The sequence below is a fragment of the Sorex araneus genome, chromosome 4 (assembly GCF_027595985.1).
Source record: "Sorex araneus isolate mSorAra2 chromosome 4, mSorAra2.pri, whole genome shotgun sequence".
Lineage (NCBI taxonomy): Eukaryota > Metazoa > Chordata > Mammalia > Eulipotyphla > Soricidae > Sorex > Sorex araneus.
Window position 1 is genome coordinate 117,036,556 of NC_073305.1, and position 25,424 is coordinate 117,061,979.

General features: G+C 34.9%; 1 protein-coding gene across 2 annotated transcripts in view; it reads right to left on the reverse strand.

Annotated features, from left to right (window-relative positions):
* Positions 1-25,424, reverse strand: part of MAP3K7 (mitogen-activated protein kinase kinase kinase 7) — a 58,577-nt gene that overhangs the window by 14,965 nt on the left and 18,188 nt on the right. Inside the window, exons 6-13 of one of the 2 annotated variants that reach the window (XM_004605670.2) lie at positions 23,161-23,285; positions 20,738-20,866; positions 18,790-18,920; positions 17,268-17,349; positions 15,304-15,434; positions 14,581-14,710; positions 11,817-11,897; positions 5,073-5,137 (exon numbers count right to left, since the gene is read on the reverse strand). In XM_004605670.2, the coding sequence (XP_004605727.1) occupies positions 5,073-5,137; positions 11,817-11,897; positions 14,581-14,710; positions 15,304-15,434; positions 17,268-17,349; positions 18,790-18,920; positions 20,738-20,866; positions 23,161-23,285 (874 nt within the window). The remainder of the gene's footprint in view (positions 1-5,072; positions 5,138-11,816; positions 11,898-14,580; positions 14,711-15,303; positions 15,435-17,267; positions 17,350-18,789; positions 18,921-20,737; positions 20,867-23,160; positions 23,286-25,424) is intronic. The other variant, XM_004605671.3, reaches the window with a different exon arrangement.

Here is a 25,424-nt window from a genome sequence, read left to right on the forward strand (position 1 = left end):
TTCTGAAGGTAATATATGCTCTCAAATTAATACACTCCTTCCAGACAGTCAAATTATCATTTTTCCCCATTCACATAAATTGCAACATCTAAGATACACAGAAAATTGACTTAGCATTAGGTTTGGGTAAAAGTGGTCAAGAGAGTACAAAAACAATGCAACAGTATTCTAAGGTAGCAAAAGAATTCTAGGCCAGGCATAACCCATACTTGCAAAGCAGACCTGAACCAGGACAGAATTTTGACCAGAACTTTTATCTCTATATTTAGAGAAAGAAACTGGGAGTTATTTTACAGACAAAAATAAAGGTTTAAAGGTTTGCCTTTCATGTCTCACCTGAAAGACTGGGAAAATATTTTCATAAGTCAAGAATTTATGGTGAGTGTTACTTTAGCCTGACATTTAAATGCTATTTAAAACACTTGGAAATCTTAGTTGCTAAAATTACACAGGACAAAACACTGAGATGAAATGTTGATTTATATTTTTGCTGAAGTAACATTTGAATACTATAAATATTCAAATGAGTGTCAGGTGGATTTACCAGGGTGCTTTCTGCATTATGATAGCCATAGATAATTAAATCTACACATGACTACTGAAGACATTTTAATAGTCTTAAAGTACAAATTTAATCTAAGTCCAGCTATACTATGTAGATCACCACAAGGAAATTTTGCAGTCTTATCATCTTATATCATCTTTCAGTTTTCCAAGAGAGAGGTATACTCTGAGCCACAATTATTTAAAACTCTTGTAAACTTCTGATAAAAAGCTTTAACAGAAAATTACAAAGGTGAAAACTGAAAATGAAAGTGTGAAAAAAAATTATGTCCCTTAAGTAAATAACCATGCTAGGACACATCTTCTGATGACTGATTCAAGGCTTTTAAGGCAATTATGTTCTAGGAGCTCTGACAAAGCCCCTGGCCACTCCTTTTGTTTTTTTGGAATTTGGGGCCATACTGGGGGTGTCTGATTACTAATCCTAGTCTGGTACTCAGGTGTCGCCCCCATTTCCATCCTGTTAGTTTTTTGGTTGGGGTTTCCCATGGAGGTGTTTGGAGGCCTGGGGCACAATTCCCAGTGTGGTTGTGAGAGTTTGGTATTTCAGCCACGCATTGCTCTGGGGATCAAATGCAGGGCCTTGGGTAGGCACTGCAGCTCTCTATGTCCGCAACCCTGGATTGAGTTGTGGCCCTGCCTATGGTCCTCTGTGCAAAGCCAGGTGTGGATCCCTCTTGCCCCCCCTACCCCGCCAAAAGACTAGAATGACAATGGGATCGTTCCAATTGCTATTTTCCTTTTATTTCTGTTTAGTAATATACTATAGTAGTTAAAGAGTGGTAAGAGTCTGGAGACACTCAATATGCAAGTATTTGCATATGCACATAGCAAGTATTAATTATCTACTGTGTATCTGAAACTTGCATATGTTATAAGAACATTCAGAGATAGATACTGGGGTCCCCATAGCAGATAAGGAGCTGAAGCCCACGGAAGTTAAGATACATGCCCAAAGGCACATATCTGACTAGTGAAAGTCAATTTTCAATTCCATTTAGAAATAATACATGTGTACTTCTTTAAATAATTCTGTCACCTTGTTGTGATCTTTAGGCTACATTCCCTCGCCATGAGAGATCCTTAAAAAAAAGTCTACAGTGAAGAAAATTCTTAATATTGTAGGCACCCCATGAGTATAATATGAGTGAAACAAAAGTAGCATAATGTGAAAAGTTTATCTGCACTATCATTTGTAGAAATTTACTATCAAGTTGCGTTGGCTTTGTTTATTAACAATATGACACAGGTAAAACTCATTGTCACTGACTGAAAAGTAGTAAACAGCAATGCAAAGTTAGAGAAGTGAAAACACTTAAAACTGTGATCTATGATTATATAAGCAAGCACTACATTTAGTTTTCTAAGTTTATATAGCTTATATGCAAGATGAAAAGGCAAGAGTACGGTCTGCGATCTCTGGAATCAGATCTGGATTTGAAACTTGGTTGTAATAACTGCCTAGAGCGTAAGAAAATTAGAAGGTTTAGGGAGGTTTCCCTAATGCTCAGTTTATCCATCAAATAAGTGTATCAAATTTATAGTGTTCAGATTAAATTAATGCATATTAATAAGGCTTGGCAGAGTTGGTACACACTGAAAATAAGGCTGCAGTTATTACTGTAGTTCTCTAACTGATTTGGGCTTATCTGTCCAGATAAGCACCATGGGACTGACTAGTCCTTCTTGGGCCAATCAAGGACCTTTAGGAACCCTCCTATACTGGAATGAGGATGGAGCTTTGTAAAGCTGAAACAGTCACTCCAAAAGCAAACAGAAGGCAATGTTTTTCTGTGGGTAGCACAACAAACTCATTTTATCTTCGTCTCAGTCTAATCTTATCTGCTGGTGTTCTAAGAGGATGTTTATGTCCAGCTTCTTTTGGTGGAAGAAAGGGGAGACACTCGGCTCTGCTCAGAGATCATTCTTGGTGGTGCTTCAGGACAAGGTACGGTGCCAGGGATTGAACCTGGGTTGACTTCATGCAAGTGCCTTAACCTGTTGTACTCTGTCTCTGGGTCTACATCCAGCTTTGAACACTCACTGTGGGATCAATTATTGGATAGCAGGGGCTGTCTTTCCTTTCTCAGTAGCATTTCTTTTTTTGTTTTTTTGGGTCAAACCTAGCATGCTCAAAGGTTACTCCTGGTGGTGCTCATGTGGTGTATATATGGCCCTCAGTGGCTTTTCCAAGTATCAGGAGGCCAGATGTACTGTGAATGCCAAATAAGTTTCCTGAGTTAAAACCTCAGGAAAAAAAGTGATTTTCATGTATCGAGGATACAATCTCTTACTATATCCTTATAACTACTTTTAAAGAAGTTTGCTTTGGTCATTACTCACAAAGAAATGGGAGATAAAAAACAACAAATCTAATTTTAGTTTATAGATGGAAAATCTTATGAGCTTTTGTTTTGGCTCAATGTGAACATCAAAGTACAAGCTTCAGTCAGTTTACTTTCTTCTAAAAGATAAAATGTTCAGCTTCATAAGTAAATTCTCTCTCCCTCTGATGTCTGTCTAGGTGAACAAATTCTTTTCGTCATGGTCTTTTTTCAGTCTTCATGGACTAAATAAACAACCCCCATACATCTGGTTACTCATTGTTTATATTTTTTCATGAGTAATTTAAAACACTTACTAGTTACTTATAAAATTTTCGTAAGTATTTCCATAGTGCATTAAGAATATTCTTTCCCCAAACTAGATGCTTTACATTTTAAATTTTATAATACTTAAGTAATTTTCATTACATCAATGCTAAAACTTAGTCATACAAAATTTATACATCACCTGTCTTAGGTTTTACTTCCATATCAAACTAACCCTTACTCCAAGAGTTTTTGAATAGTAATTGAGAACATAAACAAATGAGTGTCCACAACCTAGACTGCCTTACTTCTGGTGTCCCACAACCATTTAAAATAAACGAAAATGACAATAACAATCTCACTACTGAACTTGTGATGAAATAAGGAAGATGTGGTATGAGGAGGTGAATGCTGAATTAAAGCAATGCTTTATTCTGGAGTACAGAGAAAAGCACTCCAACTAGTAGATGCTCCTGAATTGTCTAATAGCAAGCTTCTCATTCTGAGTCAAAGGGAAAACACTTGACAAGTGCTTCTCATAACTGCAAATATCAATGTAGTGATAATAAAGAATCAAGAAGGCTGAGCCCATGAAGCCTCTAAGGAACCAAAGCAAATACCAGATGTCAAACTGTTATTAAGTACCATAATTAAAAATAAGTATCTGAGGAGGAGGAAGTGGGAACCTCCATTCAGAATTTCCAGGATCTCATAAAAACACGTATGAAGAATTACTTTAATAAGCCAAATCAAGATTTAGGGGTAACTTAGTAACATGAATTATATAATATCTATTTTATGCATGTGTGTGCATATGTATGTGTTCGTATATTGTACATATGCACTGTAAGAAAAATGTTTTCAGACATAAATGAAGAGCAAGGATATTTAAGTGGCTTTTATTAAGTTAGTTTGATGACTTATCAAGAGCTCTCAAATTTTACTGACTACAAAGAATCTTTAAAATTTTGTTATAAAAATAAAATAATAAAAAACTTTTCTGGGATAAAAATCATTAATACATTTGCCACAAGTTAAATCACATTGCTAATAATACTCAACACTGTAATGTTACATGAAAATGAACTATGGTGATTTTTTTATGCCAGATGCAGTATGCTACACACAAAATTAATGCATTTCATTTCAGTTTATCTGAAAACAGATTAATAACAAAATCTACATTGTAATTAGTTCATATTCATTTTAAGTGATATAAATGATAGTTATCAAGGTAATTAATTTCAATAACAAAAAAACCCACTGATTTTTATAAAGTTATTTAAAACAGTACTAGTAAGAAAAGGCTTAAATTTGGTACTGCCTAAGCAATCTACAAAACAGCAAAAATAAAAGGCATCCAGAAATAGAAAATGAAAAATAAAAAAAACCCTTAGCAACCAGGATAGAAACCGTTTCAGAGTTTATTCATCTGCTTAGTAAATATTAAGATTATTTCATAAGAATAAAAATCCAGTGAATACAAAATCTAGTGGAATGACAAGTTTAAAGATGTCAGAATCCTCCAAATATGTGGGTGCCTTAGATTCTAGAGGAGTAATCTCTTTTTGGGAAGTATCTACTCCTTAATAAGTTTAACAACTGATACTAATAATGATTCACTTTGGTTGACAATGATAGATTGTTGTATCACATAACTGAAAACTTCCTTATTGAAGCATGTGTAAAAATCATAGACAGAACACGAGTTATTCAACCTACTTTCAGAATTTTTTAATTTAAATAATATATAGACATTTAAATTTTCTCTACTATTCAATTTCAAGTGCTAATAATCCTCTATTACAATGTTAACTCATAAAATTATTTTTGTGAAGGACAAAACATAGCAAATTACTGGCTTTCTGCTCATTATTTCTAAATAACATTTACAAGAATTCAAATGTTAAGACTTACCTGACCAGATTCTGTTCCAGTAATCGTCAAGTCTTGGATGGATCTACGTCTAGGCTGCCCATTGCCTTTTAAAAAATAAAAAATGTGAAATAGTGAAACATAGTTTAATAGTCTATAAAAGGTAGCATGGCTACAGTAGGAAGTTGGAATTTGTTGCTCCCTGCTTGTGTACAAAATATTTGTGGGGGAAAAAAAGTGAGTTTATTGTTAAAAGAAAAAAAAAGGATAGAGAGAAAGAGAGATGTAAGAAAAGGAAAGAAACAGCTGCAGCGGTTTAACTCAAAAGTTGCTGGCCTACAACAAAATATGTCCTAATACAATAACCACTCCTATCACACAAATAGCTGCTGAACGCTCTTCCACCATCTTCTGTCATGTATTTAAATAGATGAATGCTTGGGGGGGTGGGGTGATGACGGCATCTATTTCAAGGTCCTTACGTTACAGCTGCTACATCAAGACAGCTAACAGGTTGTGAGACATGACTGACTAACCAACAGCAACACCTTATTCTTTTCAGGGCCTAAAAGGATGCTTAGGTTTTAATTTAAAAACCAAGTCACACTTAATCCCATTAAAATGCTGTCAGAATCTGCTAATTTTATTTAACTATTGCTGATTTTATTTGAACAACACTTGATATTCTACATCAGACGAATGATTTTGCCAACAAATAGGTAACTTGTTGAAAGGAACTACTGTTAGTTCTCCTTCTTTTAGATGCTTCTGTGTTGGTAGTATTTAAATATTGTTTATGAAAAAACTCTACAAATGTAACCCTAGCAAAATGAATTAAATAACAACTTCAACTCAGTACTTTTATGTGGGAATAGAGAGGGCTGCTTATATACTATCTTCTAAGACCAGCTGTGTCAAGAGGAAACACCACAATACTTTGAGTAACAGCTGACACAATACTCAAAATTCTTTTGGCTTTGAAGGCTGAATTATGTAATTTGTCAATTACTAGTCAGCATTCAGACTATGTACTCTAAATGGCTGTGGAATGATGAGCAGAAAGAATTCATCCTTAAAAATTTCTATTTTCAGGGTCTGAGGTTCAACAGCAAAGTACATGTTCTGAGTCCAGAGTTTGTCTGAGTCCAAAGTACATGCTCATGTCCAGAGTTTGATTCCTGAAAATATCAAAAAACCTTTTATATTTTCCCAATTCTGATTATTTTAAGTCAATCAGTAACATAGTTTACTACCTAAAATCACGTGCTCTTCATTATTATTTTCATGTAAACCACAAAGAATTTGCAACAGAATAATATTTAATGCAGTAAATATAAAAATTCAAATTTATGACCATGCTTGAAAGTGCTGCATATCCATCTCCTTTTTTCCATTTTAGGCTATGATTTTTAATTTTGAGCATACTCTTAATCCACATTTTATTTTATTTCAAATTCCAACTTTCCACTACAAGTAAACTAATAGCAAACTATGTACTACTGAACTAGGAACACGAAGATAGTCTTGTGAATACTTTTAACTGTTTCTGGAGGACAAAAAAGAGCAGAGACCCACCAACCATGACTAATAAGCAATTTGAGGCACATTTCATTTAACACAATCATTCTAAAATTAGTTTAGATGAGACAGACTTGTAAAGTGGTTGGAATTCTCTTTTCAGATTAGCAACATTTGTGAATCCAGGGAACCATCCGGTACATGTCTAGAAATCATGACATCACCATTGCAATAACAACAACAAAAAATTCAAATCTAGGTGGTATAGGAGGGAAAAAGAGTAAAACCTTAAGGAAGCAAAGAAGAACTGACAGTTAACAAATGCCGTAAAATGAAAAGAAATATTCAAGCTACAGCATGAGTTAAAGCAAGCAGTATTAAGCAATGCATTATAATTAGCATAACCATCACAGAAACCATCTGGCAAACAGTTCAGACAAAGCCGAAAAAGGACTGCAATCAACAAATACTTGTTGCTCCAATATTAAGTTTTAGTCATCATTTAGAAATATGAATGTAAAAATACATCAAACTCCTATTATTGCAAATGATAATTACTGGGTGTGTTCTCAGCAAATTTAGATTGATTCTGAATTTTTCCTGCAACTGAATGCTAATTTTGAAACTCATTTATTTTACATTTTTGTGGGTTTTTGGTATGTATATACCTATGTATATACATGGTAGCATTAAAAAAAAACAAGAAGGCAATATACCTAATGTCTGATCAAAGAATATGAAACCTGCAAATGGTGTTCTGAATATTTTATTCTGTAATAAACTCTACAAGTTTTATGAATTAAAACAAAACTGTAATTTTTAAAATAACTTTGAAAGTAATAGCAATAAAAACAGTAATAGCAATAAATATCACATCACCAAAAAAGGATGAATACAGCTGTTTTTCAATGTCAGAAGGACAAAGTGCCTTTTCAAAAATACTCTAAGTATAGCTTCCTTCAGTCATTTTAAACAACTGGACTTCAATAAATAGGCTAGACTTATCAATAATAATTGCTTTCCTTTGGTAGTAAAAAAATAAAAAATATACCCCAAACGGCCATTCAGAAAATTAGGTCTTCAACTTGGCAGCAAGTGTTTAGGCATCTCCTTGCATGTGACCAACTCCAGCTCAATCCCCAGTACTGCATATGGTTCCCCAAGCACCATGAGTAATGATCCCTGAGCAGAGTCAGGAGTAAGCCTTGAACACTGCCAGGTGTGACACCAGCCTCCTTTCCATCCCAATAAGGAATACTTGTTAAAAAATAAAAAAACAAAGAAAACATGCTGCTGCTGAAAAAATGGTTCCGAAAGAACTGCTGTCATGGAGTTATCAAAAACTTCCAGTTTGTGAAAAAGCAGTTTCTCTAAAGCAGTTAAAAGAGATATACTGTAAATTGCTCTTAACTGTGTTTTGACTGATAAGAACAAGTCAGACTACATAGTTCACTCTCTAAGAGCCAGCTGACAGAGAAAGGAGAAGGAAGGGTCATCTTCATACTAAAATCTAACTATTCTTCCATGTCAGGGTTAATGCAGAAGAAGTATAAGAAACTATGTAGTTTAAAACATAGGAAAACCAGGTCTAATTTAGGGTTAATTTCTTAATGACCCAAGAGAATATTAAATTGATGAATACTGTTGGCCATACATAGACTTCTTGCTCTTATTCATCTGAATTATATTTAGTGTACAATAGTGCTGAAGAGCAAAAATGAAACAGGATTTGAATTTGGCAATCAAGGATTAAGCTAGGCATTTTAGTCATTATAAAGACTTCTGCGGGGCTGGAGCAATAGCACAGCGGGTAGGGCGTTTGCCTTGCACGCGGCCGACCCGGGTTCTAATCCCAGCATCCCATATGGTCCCCTGAGCACTGCCAGGGGTAATTCCTGAGTGAAGAGCCAGGAGTAACCCAAAAAAAAAAAAAAGACTTCTGCTTAAAGTGCTCAGTATATTATTACTGGTGAAAGTGTCATTAAAATTAGTTATTCTCAACATATCTTGGAAAATATTTGCAACTGGAATCAACTGCTAATTATACCAGTCTGAGTTTAGAAATATTGCCTAGTACTACAGACTTTAGAAATCTACTTTGAAAAAAATTCTAGAAAAGTACTAAATGTTATTCTTTGTAATTAAGATGGCCACATACGACATGAAATATTCCCAGAAATATTTAATTTGACATAACAAGTCATTAATTATCTATTGTTTGTGTTCTTTTCAATTTCTGTTGCAATCCTTTATTAGAGCAAGATTGATTAAGTTACTATTTGGATATCTTTCTAGATTGTTTCTACAAAACAGTCCAACAAGAACATTTTATAAATTACTGAATACTATATACACTTGAGCAATGTTCCTCAGGCATTTAAGTACAAAATGAGAGTTCACTGACACCATATGTACCTAAAATTGTAATAGAGCTCTCCTAACTGGGAGCACTGAGAAATTTTCTTCACTTCTCTAACTCAAACAGAACAGGAGGAAACGGATTTGATTTGGAGTCAGAAGAACTAAGCTGGGATCCTGGCTATGTGACTTTGGAAAAACCATTGACTGTCATTAGGTATAAACACCTATCTATAAAATGCCTAAAGCTGGGATGTGGTTCAGTGATAAAGTGCTTGCTGATAATTAGCTAAAATACTTATAAAGGCCAATCAGGATGATATAACTAATCACAGTTTCTCAGTAGTTTCTCAGTATCTGCACTGTTGATATTTGGGGTTGGTAAGTAATGATCGTGGGATACAGCAGGAACATTGTAGCAAGTCTGGCAGCATCCTTGACTGTAGCCCACTGCAGGTAATGGTGCCTGGAGATGGTAACAAACAAAAAGGATTCCAAATATTTGGCCGGGGGACACAAATTCATTCTGCTGAGAACCAATTATCCTTTTCAAATTCATGCTGCTGAGAACCAATTATCCTTTTTCGTCTTCTCTCTCCCTCATCTTCTACAGCACTGATATTTAGTATGTGCTTTTTTTTCTGTTGCTTTTGCCAATAGAATCATAGCACTGAAAACACTGTGGAGATTCAAATCTTGGGACATTCTGCCTATATCTTCTGCAATGTATTTTATGGATTCTGGTCTGATCTCAAGGGTCTTGATCCATTTTTGAATTGATTTTTGTACAAGGTGTGAGATGCGAATGCAATCTCATTTATTTTTTAAATGTAGTTATCCAGTTTTCCCAGTATTATTTGTTAAAGAGACTATCTTTATGGCAGAGCCTGGCAAGCTCCCCATGGCGTATTTGATATGCCAAAAACAGTAACAATAACAGGTCTCATTCCCCTAACACTGAAAGAGCCTCCAACTGTTGGAAAAGATGAGCAAAGAGAGGCTGCTAAAATCTCAGGATTGGGATGAATGGAGATGTTACTGGCGCCCGCTCGAGTAAATCCATGAACAATGGGAACTAGATTGAGAGTGTGCAGATATTTACTAAATTTTCTTGACTCCCTTAAGTATTTAAGGTAATAATAATTTAACAGTATGTACCTTTGTTTTGGGCTGAAGCAACAGCATAGTGGGTAGGGCGTTTGTTTGCCTTGCACGCAGCCGACCTGGGTTCAATTCCTCCTTCCCTCTCAGAGAGCCCAGCAAGCTACCGAGAGTATCCCATCCACACGGCAGAGCCTGGCAAGCTACCCGTGGCATATTTGATATCGCAAAAACAGTAACAAATCTCACAATGGAGACGTTACTAGTGCCTCCTGGGGCACACTGATGAACAACGGGACAACAGTACTACAGTGCTACAATGCTACCTTTGTTTTGTTCTTTATGGCCACACTGAGAAGTATTTAGGGCTTACTCCTGGCTCCAAATTCAGGGATCATTCCTGGTAGGGCTTGGGGGAACATGTCAGGGGTGACAGAGATCAAACCCAGGTCGGCTGCATGTAAGGCAAGCAACCTACTTGCTGTACTCTTTCTGACCCTCAACAGTATAAACTTAATGTTACTACTTCTTTACTTTTATTGTTCCTTTAAACTCTGTACCATTCAACCTTAGTGGTAGAATGATCACAGACTTTAAAAAATTACAATAATTGCTATAATTCAATAAAATAAATAATTATGTGAGAAATAGATCAACTGTACTGAGTAGCAATAATGACAATGCCATAAAGTAAACTACTCTGATGAGGGACAAAAATTACTAATATAAAATAAATTGATCAATACAATAGATCCTAAGACTAGTATAGTGTATATTATATTTTTTTATTTTATATCCTGGTTACTACACCTCAATTACCACTTTATTCATTTAATATAAAGCAGATTTATTAAATACTATGTGTAAAGCACTCAAACACTGCTGATAAAATCCCTATTAACAAAAATATGTTTGGTTTTTATCTGCAGTTTTCATTTTACTAAGAGAACCATTAGGTATTTAACTACAAACAATATTCTGCCAAAAGCACAACTGTACGCAGAATACAGAGTGCTGAAGAAGTCACAAACCATACCAATTAATTTATGTGGGAAAAATAGTGTACTTCCATGTCAAAATTTGGGAGAAAGGAATAAATGATCATTTTGATAAATATCTGAAGGTCACATATGACATTCAGTTCTGATCAAATAGTGGTAACTTAGAGTCACCTATAAAATGATCACCATAAGAAATATAAGCAATTTGCCAATTTGAGATACTAAATACTGTGAGGTATAAAAAGACTTATATTTACAGACGATCTCATATTTACAGAAGAATCAGAATTGACTATATTTTCTTGACAAGATACCATGCAAAACAGCAAATACTGAATATTACCAGTTTCACTGTTCTATTTTCTAGGTGAAGCCAAGTGTATTAAGCAACTCTTTTCAGGTTTGTATTTTACTTGCTACCAACAGAAAGAGGCTGGGCTGAAAGCCTAGACAGAGCCCAGAAAGTATTAACAAGGAAGGAAAAGAACCAAAGACAACATACAGTTTTAATAGTGTTTCCTCTTTCTGCTGGATAGAAAAAAAAATCTGTATCCTGCTCACTTAAAGATGAGAGGAGGTTCTATCAGATTTCTGGGATGACGTTTGATGTTTGTTCTGTGGAAAGGTTTATTTTGCCTTCTACTTTATTTTCACTGGAGACCTGAAACGTAATCTGTCTCCCATGTTACTGCATGCAAGGTATCTATTTTCATATCCTAAAAAATTGGAGCAAGAAGCATTTTGCAAGTACCAGGGATCATTACTCCGGTTCCGCAGCTACTAGACCAACTCAGGTGGTCTATGATACCTGATATGACGATCTCAGGGACATCCAGAATGTTGCCAAATGAAGCGGTTTTACGGTGGCCCCGTTTAGGCTTGGAATAGGCTGCAAAAACACATATATACAGTATACATGCAAACAACCACAAATAGTAACACAGAAAACGATTATGAAAACAGAATAATTTTCAAATAGTTATGTTAATAACACTTCATGCAGAATGACATGCAGAACAATCTAACTTTTCATCCATGCTTAGGACAGGCATGATTAAAGAGCAAACTACCAACACACAATGTTTCACATACTGGCTTTAATTAGCAGGAAAGAAAATCAGACAGACACACACAAAGCTGCAGAGTGATGAAGAAAGTAAAGTTCAAACATCTTCATAGAAACCATCTATGTAAGTGTAACCAGTGATGTGCAATGGGGGTGGTAAAAGTGGCAAGGATGATGAGTTAATAAGAAAAAAGCTGCCGTAATTTTAAAAAATTACACAAACATAGTGTAACGTGTTCAAATTAGATGTTTCCTGAAGTGTGCTATAAAGTAAAATTCATTGATTAATAATGAATCAAAATATGCAATGCATACAATTATATTTATACATAGTTCCAGTAGACTTTATTTACTATAACTTCCAAAGCTTAGGATATATTCTGTTAACCGTGAATAGTACTAAACATGCATAATATGAACCTTTTAAGTGAGACAGTTCACTAAATATGTGAATTGTGTAGAGTTCAAAGGGTGTTAAAAAACATTTGTCCTACATATAAACATAAAAATAGGATAATTTAATGTGTTTCGTTTCTTTAACCTAAGGAAATATTTCTCTAAATAATCATGGATCACTGCTTGATTAGAAAATCAATACCAGCAAAGACAAAATTATACTACTTTCTGTTTTAGAGGAGCATTCAGTGTATGGCAGGATTATTCTGAATAATATCCCTAAATTTAAAAGGGTAAAGGATTGTCTTTTATGCATTATTCATCTGAAAGTTCACTGAGATACCCTCAATGCACAGAAGCATGAAAGACCACTGATAAGAAGAGCTTGAAGGTGGGTGACAGTTTAAATTGATCGTTCCTAAAAATCTATCTGGCAAAGACTGCTAGAACCTTGCCAATCTTGATTCTTCCTCTTTTACTGGGAAAAGCAGTCCTCCCAGATAAAAAGACAAGAGATTCTTCCTCATCTTAAGAGTCATATGACCATAATACTATAATGGTCAACGACATCAAAGCACTGTTGTTAGGAGTGACACCTGGGAGAGCTTGTCAAAAGAGCTTGAATATATATATCCTAATTCTTCCCTCTGGCTGCCCAACTGTGAATATGATGATGAAGACTTATAAAAACCAAGTTGGAGCACACGTCTAAGCCTCGAGATCTGTTTGAGTAAAGAATAAAATTTATGTGTTATAAACTGGGATCCTGTTGTATTTAACTGGTTCTAATGCCAACTGGTAAATATCAGTGATTATGACTAGTTGGAACCAAGTACAGTATGAAGTCCTATCCTTTGGACAATGTGTTCCTGAAAAGAACTTCACACAAAAGAGAATGTTCTATTTAGGAGAAAACATAAATAACAAAAAAAGTCTCTTTAAGACAATTGGTTAGCTAAGTTAAAAAAAATATAAACGGAAATATACAAGTGTACACACATATAATTAAAGACCACACACATAACATGTTAACTGTGTATCTCTGAGTGGGGTAATTACAGGAGACTGTTTTCCAGAGGTCTATTTATATTCCCAATTTTTAAACACAGAAACACATTTATTTTTATAATCAGCTCCTTCCACTTCTGGAGAAACCATAAAAAAAAATTAAACTAGCATTATAACAATAAAATCTAGTTAGGAAAGGTTGTCACTTTGCTCAAGTAATAAAGTATGCAACTCTTGTGCTAATCTGTTCCTACATAATGAACATTCAATGAAGTGACAAACTAAATTTAAATGCTAGCCTTTTCCAAGACGGAATAACATACCTATGCTCTTTTATCTTATGTTTTAAAGAATTAACTACAATCAACTCAGTTACTTTTGCTGTTGAAAGGAAGAAATAGAGTAAGGTCTAATCATATTTGGGTATAAACACTTTTCTGCTAACCTCAAAAAAAAAATATTTGCTAATATTTGAGTCTAGCTAAAGATTCTAGGAGAGTCATTCAAAATCCTCCAAAACATTCCAGGTTTGCCAAATTTTAATTTCTCACTTGGATTTCCAGTTCTTGCTTAATAAAATTCTATTTGATAAGATCTGTAATTAGAAAAGTATATTTTCTGATCTAAATAATTTTTCATGTTTTCTCTTTGGACCAAATCTGGTAGTCCTCATGAGACATGTGGTACCAGGGATCAATCCTGAAGCTCCTGCATGTAAAACATGTGCTCCAATCCTTTGAACTATCTATAGCTCTGGTCCCAATCCAAAACTTTTTATGACATATTTTCCTTATATGGCATTTGAAATTTACCAATTCTTAAAACATGAAAAATATGTCTTAAGTCTACTTTGCCCCTTAAAAAGTCTTAATACAGAGGGGCCAAAGAGAACAGGGCTTAAGGAATTTGCCTGTATGTGGCTGACCCCATTTCGATTCCTGCACCTCATATGCGCCCAGAACAATCCTTGAGCACAAAGCCAGGAGTAAGCCCTGAGTACTGCCAAGCCTGGCAACAAAATTGAAACAACAACAAAAAAAACCCAAAACCCAAATTCTGATATTACCATTTTCACTCTCTTAGATTTTCAGTTCCTCTTTACCTGCTGTCGCAGCGATCCTGGCTTCTATTTCAGACATGTCAGCACTCATCCTCTTGCCCTCGGAGGTTGGGGGCAAACTCTCTATGCTGCTCCCACGGGAAGCTCCCAAGCTTAAACGTCCAGATTCACTCTGTTAAAATTACAGGTCAATCTGAATTACTGAATTTCCTTAAATTGAAAAGTCCTGAGTAGCTTACGAGGGAAATACCAACTGGGATTCTTACTGATTCTGTTCTATGCTGCATGAGGGAACTTTCATTCAGAGCGGGATGGTAGAGCAAGTTTCATATCTTTTTTAGGGAATGGTTTTTAGGGAAGGTTGATTACTGGAGTTAGGAGTTATATGTCCAAATTAATAGTGATTTTTTATTAACTCTGGCCAAGTGAATGAAACACTCCACAGGATACTTTTAAACCAATAATAGAGAAAATATAATAAACTGAACTGCATAAAATAACATATTTAGGAAAAGCCCTTTAACTGGGTAGTATGGTTAAAAAACCACCAACTTTGCATAAGTTTAACATCAAAGCCAACAATCATTGGAAGAGAAAACAATCTGGTATCAAAGGCAAGAGACATCTTATTGCATTTATTAAAATTTTTCTGTATGCTTCAGGGAGAAGATTCAAAATTTGTATATAAAAGAGGGTAATAATTTCAGTTACTAATATTATGAGCACTGAGGACATACAACTTTTCATTTAAATAACAAAACAAACCTGTTGCTTTGCCTGGTTTTTTAATAATTTTGATTCTAAGCGTTTGATAGTATCATTTGTCGCAGGAACTTGTTCCATATTAGTGTCACTTTTATTACTGGTATTTGTAGACGTGATGTCCATGAATGAACCTAGAAAGTAAAAATATTTATGTCTATAAACTTAGAATTAATTTAACCAAAAACATGCAACTTATACATTTTACATTTTATACATTATACATTATACATTTATACATTATACATTATACATTTTATAATCTAGCAAGACAAGAATAGATTTGACTTTAAATTAACTTATTCAAATAAATGCATTTTAAATTAAAGAGTCCCCTTCGCTGCCCCCAAGGAACCAAAATGTCTAAGTACTCTTCTAAGAGTCAAAAATGATTATTTCTTAGGATACATTATACAAAAGCACTGTTGAGAGGGTAACAAATTTGTCAAAGGCTACTGAGAGCCAGAACAGAGGGGAACTGAACAACCACTTGTTTTTATTTATTTAGTAAAGAGGAGGTCTTGGTGACCTCGATAGAGCAATTCTGAGTCTGGGAAAATACCTCAAGGTGGTGGAGCACTGCTTTGCTTGTCAAAGGCCCTGCGTTGGATCCCAGCAGCACACAACCCTCAAGTACCAGGATGTATCCTGGTGGCTCATAACACCCCTCGGGAAATCATGTCCTGAGTGTCAACTGCCTCCACCTCCCCCACACTCCCATCCACCTCTTTCTCTCTTTTTAAAATAGAGCAATGCTAGAATTGTGGTAAAAGTCACAGTGGACTGGCACAAGAGAATGGAATGAGAAAAGCTAAAGAATGCAGATATTGACTACATATGCTCTGGGGATGATGCCAAAAGGGAGAAGCTAGAATAAAATTGATGATTCAAGGGGCCAGAGAGATAGTATAGCAGGTAAAACATTTGCCTTTCAAATACCCAACCTCAATTTGATCTCCAGCACGCCATGGAGTCCTACAAACCCTGCCAGGAATTACCCCTGACTGCATAGCAAGGAGGAGTAAGCCCTGAGCACTGCAGGGTGTGGCCCCCAAACCCAAATGAAACAAAAATCAACCTGATGTTTCAAGAGATAGAGGGAAAACTGCTGAGACCAGTAGAGCATGGGAGGATGAGGGAAGAATCTAAGAACTCAAGCTGAATGAAAAGGCAGCAAGAATAAAACAACAGAGGTCACAGTATGAAGAGAGATTTTAAAGATGATTAAAGATTTTAAAGATGATTAGAAGCAAGTAATAAAAATTTTACAGAAATGTACTTTAGAAATTTAATTTCTAAATTTCAGAGGAAGTCTTTATATTTTTAATTTAAGTTTGAAATTGGGACCACATAACTGAACAGTAAAACAGCTAATAATGTAATTCCTTTTAAGCAAAGAGTATATGTGTATGCACACATATACCTTTTCAATTTCTTAGAATAAAATACAATGTATTTTTAAGAAGTACACCTTTTTCTAAGTATTATTTCTATAATCTTTTTTTAATGGTGGAAATTACAAATCTCATTACCATTTACTTCCGAAACTAAGAACTCTGAGAGCTACTTACATAAGACTCTGTAGATTTTTCTATAAACTCCCCCAAACAGGGTATTCATGGTAAGTTTATGAAATACATATATAATATACCAATTTTGAATAAATTTAGATCAAGCATTATCTGTGTAAAGTTATTTTTCAAATAAAGAATGACACTCTTATTATATACAATGTTTTAATATCCAACAATGCAGAAATTCAAAGACCTAGAAACATGTCCTCACTAACTCCTTAATCTGAGTACCGTCATGGAGAATGATGCACCTGGAAACTAAAATTGCAGTCAATCATATGAAATGAAGAAATTAAAATGCAAATGAGGTTATCATTCATTGCTTCTTGATTGCAATTTTATAGGACTGGAGAGAACGACAACAACAAAATAAAAATCTTTCAAATTATTTACCTGTACTGGTGGCAGAGTTGCTCTGGCCTTCATCTGAAAACTGACAAGGATATTGTAATGGCTCATCTGCTCCTGGAAAGTACTATATATATAAAAAAAATCATAATTTAAAATTTATTTGATACACAAAAATTATGTGAAAATTAACTTGCAAAGGACATTAGAAACTGCTGCTTTATTTTCCCTAAGGGATACTACATTAATAAAAACCTCATTTTAAAAATTTTACTCAGATGACAAAAATGTGCTCTCTTCAGAATTTCAACTATGACTAATGTATGTTATGCAAATTCAATATCCTGTTTACACAGGGCCTGGAGAGTTTTGAAGCAAATATTTTTCTACAGAATGTGGATGAAATGGTATAATACATTATCATTACATTAAACTTACTTATGTTCTCCTAGCAGTGGTGTCAATTTCTATATTGTTGAAATAATGATTTGGAAAAACTAATCAGGTATCTCTGAGATAATCCCAGCTCTAATATTTTAAGTATTAAGAGGACTGACATGGCTTTCCCTCTAACTTGGGAGACATAATTTTGAAAATAACTGCTGGACAAAGAAAATAAGGAAGGAAAAGCAAAGAGCTGCTTTTCTCAAATTAGAGCATATAATAGCACAATTATAATTTGAACAATTTATAGAACCCAATGCAAAACTATCTTCCAACACTCAGTAGTTATTTTCAGGACCTAAGACTCTACAATAGCTGGTACCCAAACTTTGCTGGCAAACTTTAGCCAGATTAATTCAAGCTGGTTTGTATAAGCTATTATGAATAGAATGAATAAACTAAATCTTTGGCGATCTAAGAAACTACTTAGTCTATACCTAAGAAGTTTAAAGATTTTTCTAGTGAGCGAATGATTTTGAAATTCAGGCACCTTCCAATATAAAACAAGGTATTAATTGATAAGTCTGTAGTTTGGTAAAAGTTAGATGCCCCAAATTTATCATATAATTCTAAAAGTGTTCGACTTATTTTAATAATCATTTAAAAAAGGTTCTTCTAAATTTAAAAAACCTTAAGTCCTAGGACAAAGTTTTAACGGTTTAATTAGCAAATTAAAAGGTTAACATATTCAAGGAAAAGCAAAAGATAAAAATCATTTAAATATGCTCAAGAATACAACTTCTCTATTACCCTACATACATGACTACTTCAAGTGCTAAAGGAAAAAAATATTAGCAAGCATGACAGTCACATTAGCGATGATAATTTAACTTTTCCCACACTGCACATGAGGCATTAGCCAAGAAACAAATACATGTTCACTATGTAAAGGATATTGGTGGTGTCTGGGGGGAGGGGGGCTTTCCAGTTCAGAAAACCAGATTTTTCTTCTGAAATTTTTTTTCTCTGATCATATGAATAATAAACACCATTCTAATTCAGAAAATACCAAAAAATCTTCAGTAGAAAATAGGAAAATATCCCTATTGCTTTGATACCTCATTAAAACATAACCTAAAACAAATTCCCATTAATCCCAAACCCCTCAAAAGAAGGATTATACCCGCATTAAATGAGTCATTATTTTCACAATTTCCTCCATTGAAGGACGCTGAGAAGGATCTTTGGACCAACAACGAGTCATTAGGCTCTCGATGGGTTTAGGTAGATTTCTGATCAATGGTGGTCGAGTACCTATAATTGGAAATTAGAGAGGGAGGGCAGAATGTAATCTAAAGATAGTGTATACTTTTTGTTTGGTTTGATTTCTGGGCCACACCCAGAGTGCTGGTAGTGGTGGTGAAACCTTGTGGTGCCAGGGATAAAAGAAAGGATATGTATCCCAGCTCTTTGAGCCATCTCAATGGTCCCACAAATTTGTGTTCTTTTAACATCAATATTTCAAAAAATGGGTCTATTTTATAAATAATGTAATTTAAGATTTTGAAGAGCAATAAAAAACAACATATTTCATCCTTTATGACATCATCTATGATGTTAACTAGGTATATTACCTTCCCATAAAGGAAATGCTTTATAAATATTATTTTTTATTTTACTTTATTTTATTTATTTTTTTGCTTTTTGGATCACACCTGGCAATGCACAGGGGTCACTCCTGGCTCTGCACTCAGGAATTACCCCTTGCGGTGCTCAGGGGACCATATGGGATGCTGGGAATTACATCCGGATCAGCCGCATGCAAGGCAAATGCCCTACCGGCTGTGCTATCACTCCAGCCCCTTTATCTATTTTTTGACTTCTGCAAGTGCAGTTTTTCTTTGGTGCTGAATTCCTCACATCCAATCCACATTACTTTTTTTTTTCTTAAATTGAATCACCGTGAGATACAGTTACAAAGCTTTCATGTTTAAGTTTCAGTCATACAATGATCAAACACATCCCTCCACCAGTGCACATTTTCCACCACCAATGTCCCCAATATCTGCCCCCTTCCCAACCCTCCCCCTGCCTCTATGGCAGACAATTTCCCCTATACTCTCTCTCTGCTTTGGGGCATTATGGTTTGCACTATAGATAGATAGATACTGAGAGGCTATTAGATTTGGTCCTTTATCTACTTTCAGAACACATCTCCCATCCAGAACGATCTCTCCGTCATTGACTTAGTGTTCCCTTTCTCTCCCAGCTGCCTTCTCCCCCAGCTCATGAGGCAGGCTTCCAACTATGGAGCAATATTCCTGTCCCTTGTGTCTACTGTCCATGGGTGTTCGTCTCATATTACTTCCTATTCCACAAATGAGTACAGTCACTCTGTCTGTCCCTCTCTTTCTGACTCATTTCACTTGGCATGAAACTGTCCATGACCATCAACTTAAAAGCAAATTTCATGACTTCATCAATCCTAACAGCTGCATAGTATTCCATTGTGTAGATGTACCAAAGCTTCTTTAACCAGTCATCTGTTCTCGGGAACTTGGGTTGTTAAATATTAACTTTTAAATATCAACTTACAATTCTAATTGTAGTATGGTGACAGGCTGAGATTAATTCATTTGCTGTACCATTTTAACAATAAGGGCTTAATGGTTATTAACCTCACTCACATTCTTATTAAGAAGAATGTGAGTGATGGGATTTCACAGCCTCTGCCATGTCATCTCATAGGCCCAGCCTTCCAGATTCTTGACTAATTTCACAGTTACACTGTTCTCCCAGCTAAAAACTCTGGAATGGGGGGTGGGTGGGCAGAGTCCCTGGCCTGCTGTAGTCCCAGCAACTGCACCCACATCCCACAGCTGCAATCATGCCAACAGCCTATCTCCAATGCTTCACGACAAATGTCCGTAGATGCACCACTTCTTATGAGAAGCAGATCTTTGGTATCCATAAACCAAACATTCACCACCCAAGAACTGTCAGTTTTATGCAATTACTCAGATGGTGACATTAGTAGGAAGGTTCCTAATTTCAAGAGGGGTTAATATTAGGGATAAATATAATTTTTTCAAATAGAAAATACACAAAATGTATGAAAAACTTTCACAAACCATTATGAACGGCCCACATGATACGGAAGGCTGGGCCACCAATCTCATCAAAGGGTTTCCGTCGTGTTATTACTTCCCAAAGGATAATACCCCAGCTGAAGACATCACATTTTTCACTATAATTGCTACCTAAAGAAAAAGAGGCACAATGTTAAGATTTATACTTTTGTGTGATTTATAGAAACAGCTTCATAAATTTTAAAAACAATTATCTTGTACAAAATATATGTAGCTGGATAATTACTATCTCTATATTACTATTAAGTTTTTAAGTAAAATCTAAAAAGAATGCAGTGTTAATTAAGTACTAAGAATCTATTTTAGAAAGTTGGTCTTTGGGCTACACTTAATGGTACTCAGGAGCTACTTCAAGCTCAGTGCTCTAGATTGTTTCTGTAGAGCCAGGAATCAGGGAACCTAAGCCTCCTGCAATGTAAAGCATTTGCTCCAGCTGTTGCGCTAACTCTGCAGCCCATTAGCCAGACATTTTTTACCTTTTTAATACTTTTCCTGTGGGCAGAATATCAAAAACTAGTATAGCTCTTTCTGTAATTTCTTACTTTTACTCCCCTCATTTTCTTGATAAATAGCACTACTCTATCAAAGCACAAGAAATTTCTGATTTAGTACAAAGATTTTTCAGTATCTGGTGAATTAAAATTCTTAATTTGCAAACTTAAAAATAAGCTGTAAGCAATAAAAATTGTGGGGGAAAAATTTACAGCATACAGATGAAATAATAAGATCTATGATTAGTAAAACAGCAGGTAATAGGCACAATACATACTCTCCTTAAATAACCCTCTATAAGAATGAACACTTATTATAGTGTCTGATCCTGATGTATTATTAGTCAGAGTACTAAAAGTGCATTCAGCAGTGTATTATAACGTAGCATTATAGTCACCTCACATCTAAACTGGACTACAGGTGCAGATATTTGGTATGCCACCTAATTGTGAAAGCCTTGTTGTTATGAATAAGTAACAGTAACTCTTATTTCTGGCTTCTTTTAAATAAAAAAATCTTTTACTCTTTCCATTCTATTGTAATACTGTGTCATTTCAACTCACATAAAGGCATAGAAATAATTTTAAAACAATGCCACTATATATGTTCTATGTATACTTGAAAGCATTTTCCAATTTTGTATAATTTAACACTCACTTGTCCACTAACTTTATAAATAAATTTTATTGCAAAAAGCTCCATTCAAGTGACCAGATGCATAGCAAATTTCTCTCTCTCTGGGGTGGCTAAAAGCAAAGAAACAAAAAATTTTTAATTCATCAAAAAATGAAAGAAATTGCTATAACCAGAATCTGATTATTGAACACATCTGAATGTTATGGGTATTCTTACTAACATATATATATATATATGCATATATATATGTATGTATATCACACATCTTCAATTTTTCTCATTTCAAAGATAACCTGGTTCATTTATATAAATATGTAGTATGAAAATTTGTATTTTTTAGAACATCAGACATATGGAACTGGAAAAGAAAGTAAATATCAGCTTTTCATTTATTTGTTCTTCTTAGTAACAAACTCTGCCCAATCACTTGTATTTATACTAATGCATTCTCATTTAAATGTTAGAATATCAATTTTAATCACTGGGAAACCAATAAAAAAAGCAAAACTGATTCTTGTTATTCCTGGCAGTTAATCTCTAATTTTGTGAATGCTGACTGTGAATACTGAATCATTTGCTCCTAGCAAAAATTCACAGCTAGTCTGCCTTGAGTATCTTCATTAACATTTTTGTCAACTGACCAATAACCAAAATTTATGCATTTCTGTATAAAACATAGTCTTGACTCACTAATATTAAATTCATGGGCAACTGTAACTTATACCTCAATGAACATAAAGTAGCATATATTTTCTCTAAGAAACATCATTAAATCTTCTTATTCTTAGTAATACTTTCTAGAAGGCACTTCAATACTATATTTGAAAGTAATTTTAAGCAATGAAGTAGCCAACAAAAATGTGAAAAATGTAGAATTAAATGATGACAAAAGTACATTATAGGAGAGTTGACATAAGAATTCAGAACAGTGGGACATGTATGATGGCTGATTCAAGAGTTGTGTTCCACTCCCACTCTGCCCCCCCCCCCAATCTGTATAAATGCCTGCAAACAATCATGAGAACTCCACAGGTATTGATTTAGATGTTATAAAAATGTGACTGCAATTAAGGTAAATGTAAGAGATACAAAGCTCAACTGTAACATATGCTTGAACTTGCACAGAATGTAGTAGACAACTTAAATTTTGTGCTCAAATTAAGATCTAAATTTAGTACTTTACAGATAGGAAAGCTTGACAATATGGCAACATCACAAATATATAATGGGTTTCCATGGAGGCAAGGCAGATTATCAGCGACGCTTGTGCCATTTACCTTCAAATACTTCTGGAGCCATCCAAGCAGCGCTTCCTTTGTTATTGGTCATGTGTGTCTGAATATCACAGGCTGTACCAAAATCACAGATTTTTAAAACTGTACCCCCTGCAACAAGCAGTAAGCTGTTTAAAAAAAAGAAGAAAAAAAAGGACTTTAAGAGCATTATCATATTCATAATCAAAGATATACAAAGGAATAGAAACACTTGAGCAAAGTTTCTATGCAACTTTCTTGAAACTTTTACCTGATTCTAAGGTTTCTGTCTCCTGCTACAAATTCCTAAATTTTTCCTAAATGTATTTACCTTATTTATTTTTGGTTTTTTGGGTCAAATCTAGCAGTACTTAGTTCTTACTCCTGGCTCTTCACTAAGGGATCATGCTGGGACCATCTCCTGTTGGTGCTCAGGGGACCAGATGGAATGCAAGGGATCTAATCCAGGTCAGTCACTGCAAGGCCTTATGCACTGTACTCTCTCTCCAAACTTTCATAAATGCTTTTATCTTTTTGGACTAAAATAAACACAGGTTTATACAATCTCTACAGACTGATTTTATGGTGTCCTGAGAGTGGATGGACATCAAATACCAAATACCTTCCCAAATTATCCCCTGTATTTAGTCTACTGATCAAGGTCTGACAAATTGAATGCAAAAACCTAGTCATTAAATTTAGACCACAAAATCAAGATCACTGATCTAGAAACTTAAATCACAAATGACAATATAAAAAAATGATAGAAAAAAATGTTGTAGTTCTATGTGCATGAATATGCATACATATCCTAGATTGTAAAATACTCCACTTTAAGGTTTACAAACCTGCTTTGGTCTTACTGTTCTTGTAGTAAACCAAAAACATGAGTCTTTAGCCTAGTACATGAACTGGTCAATGCCCTATTTCCTCTCCTCCTGGCTTAGGAGATTGTGTATTTCTCAGCTTCCGAACAATTAGATGTGGCTATATCACTGTCTGACCAATGACTTATGGGTGGGAGCCAATCCTAAGCCTGACCCATAACAATCTCCCATATGACACTCCTTTTCTTTTTCCCATGTATGTATCCAATGCTGAAAAGATATTCTGGGGAGCTGCTTCTATGGGCTGCTGGCTCCTTGGGAGAAAAGGATACTGGTGCCTGACACTCACCAGTATCCTCTGAATTATAAATCAATTTGTTCCTGAGTTCTTAGGAGTTTGTTTTTTGCAGTTCTTAGGAGTCTGTTCTGATTTGTTCTGATAACTCTGTGTTAGTAAGAGGTATAAAGGTCTCAATCTGGGAGTAGAAATAAGGCACATGAGTGAGAACACTGATTACAAGAGTGTATCAGATTAAACAGGAAAGTGAGAAGTTATAACCAAGAGGAATACTTTAATGTTTTAAACTAGTACTAAGAAAATGGAGTACCTGAATCTATACTGGGACTGATTTCCTAGGGGCAAAGCTCTTTTGTGAGGATTGATGTAGTGGATGGAGGGAGGACTTAAAAAAAAAAATTGTCACAAATGGGAAAAAATGAGAGAATAAGTACAATAAGTACCACGTGTTTCCTTTTTCGACTGTCCATAAGAACAAACCCCTATCCCAAAGTTTCTGTCACTTAAAGTACTTATTTAGGGAATTTGGATTCTTTCAAAGTCCTAGAATTCTCAATATGGAAAAATCCAGAATAGTTTCAATTCCTATCAAGATGCCAGAAATGCCTTTTGCCTTTCTCTGAAGGAGCAAATAATAACCACTCGGTAAATTCCTGTAGAATGTCTACTATGTGCGGATATTATGTTAGCTGTGAGGAACACTGCAGGGAACAAGACAGATTTGTCTCTATCCTGATAGAATGGTCTAGGAGTAGCAATACATATAATGCAGCTCAAAATAAGATTATAAGCTAACAGTGACCAGAAGTCAATCTAGGGAATTATTACAAATAAATTATACAAAAACATAAATTATGGTTATATATAAAATTATGATTATCTATGATTAATAAATATTTAAAGAGAACACTTTAAAATGTAAGATTAGATAACTGACTAAAAAAAAAAATGAAGGCTGAAACAAAAACAAGCTCCTGGGACCAGAGATGACGCTGAGAAATAGAGTTCCTGCCTTGTATATATGAGGGCTGGGCTTAGTAGCTAGTACCACAAAAGTTAAAAAAAAATTAAAAATCAACAACCAACCATTTCCTGCCAAAATTAAACACGTCCCCCAATGCTCCCTTTCCAACCCTACCATGCTTGGCCCAAGCCAAACGGGA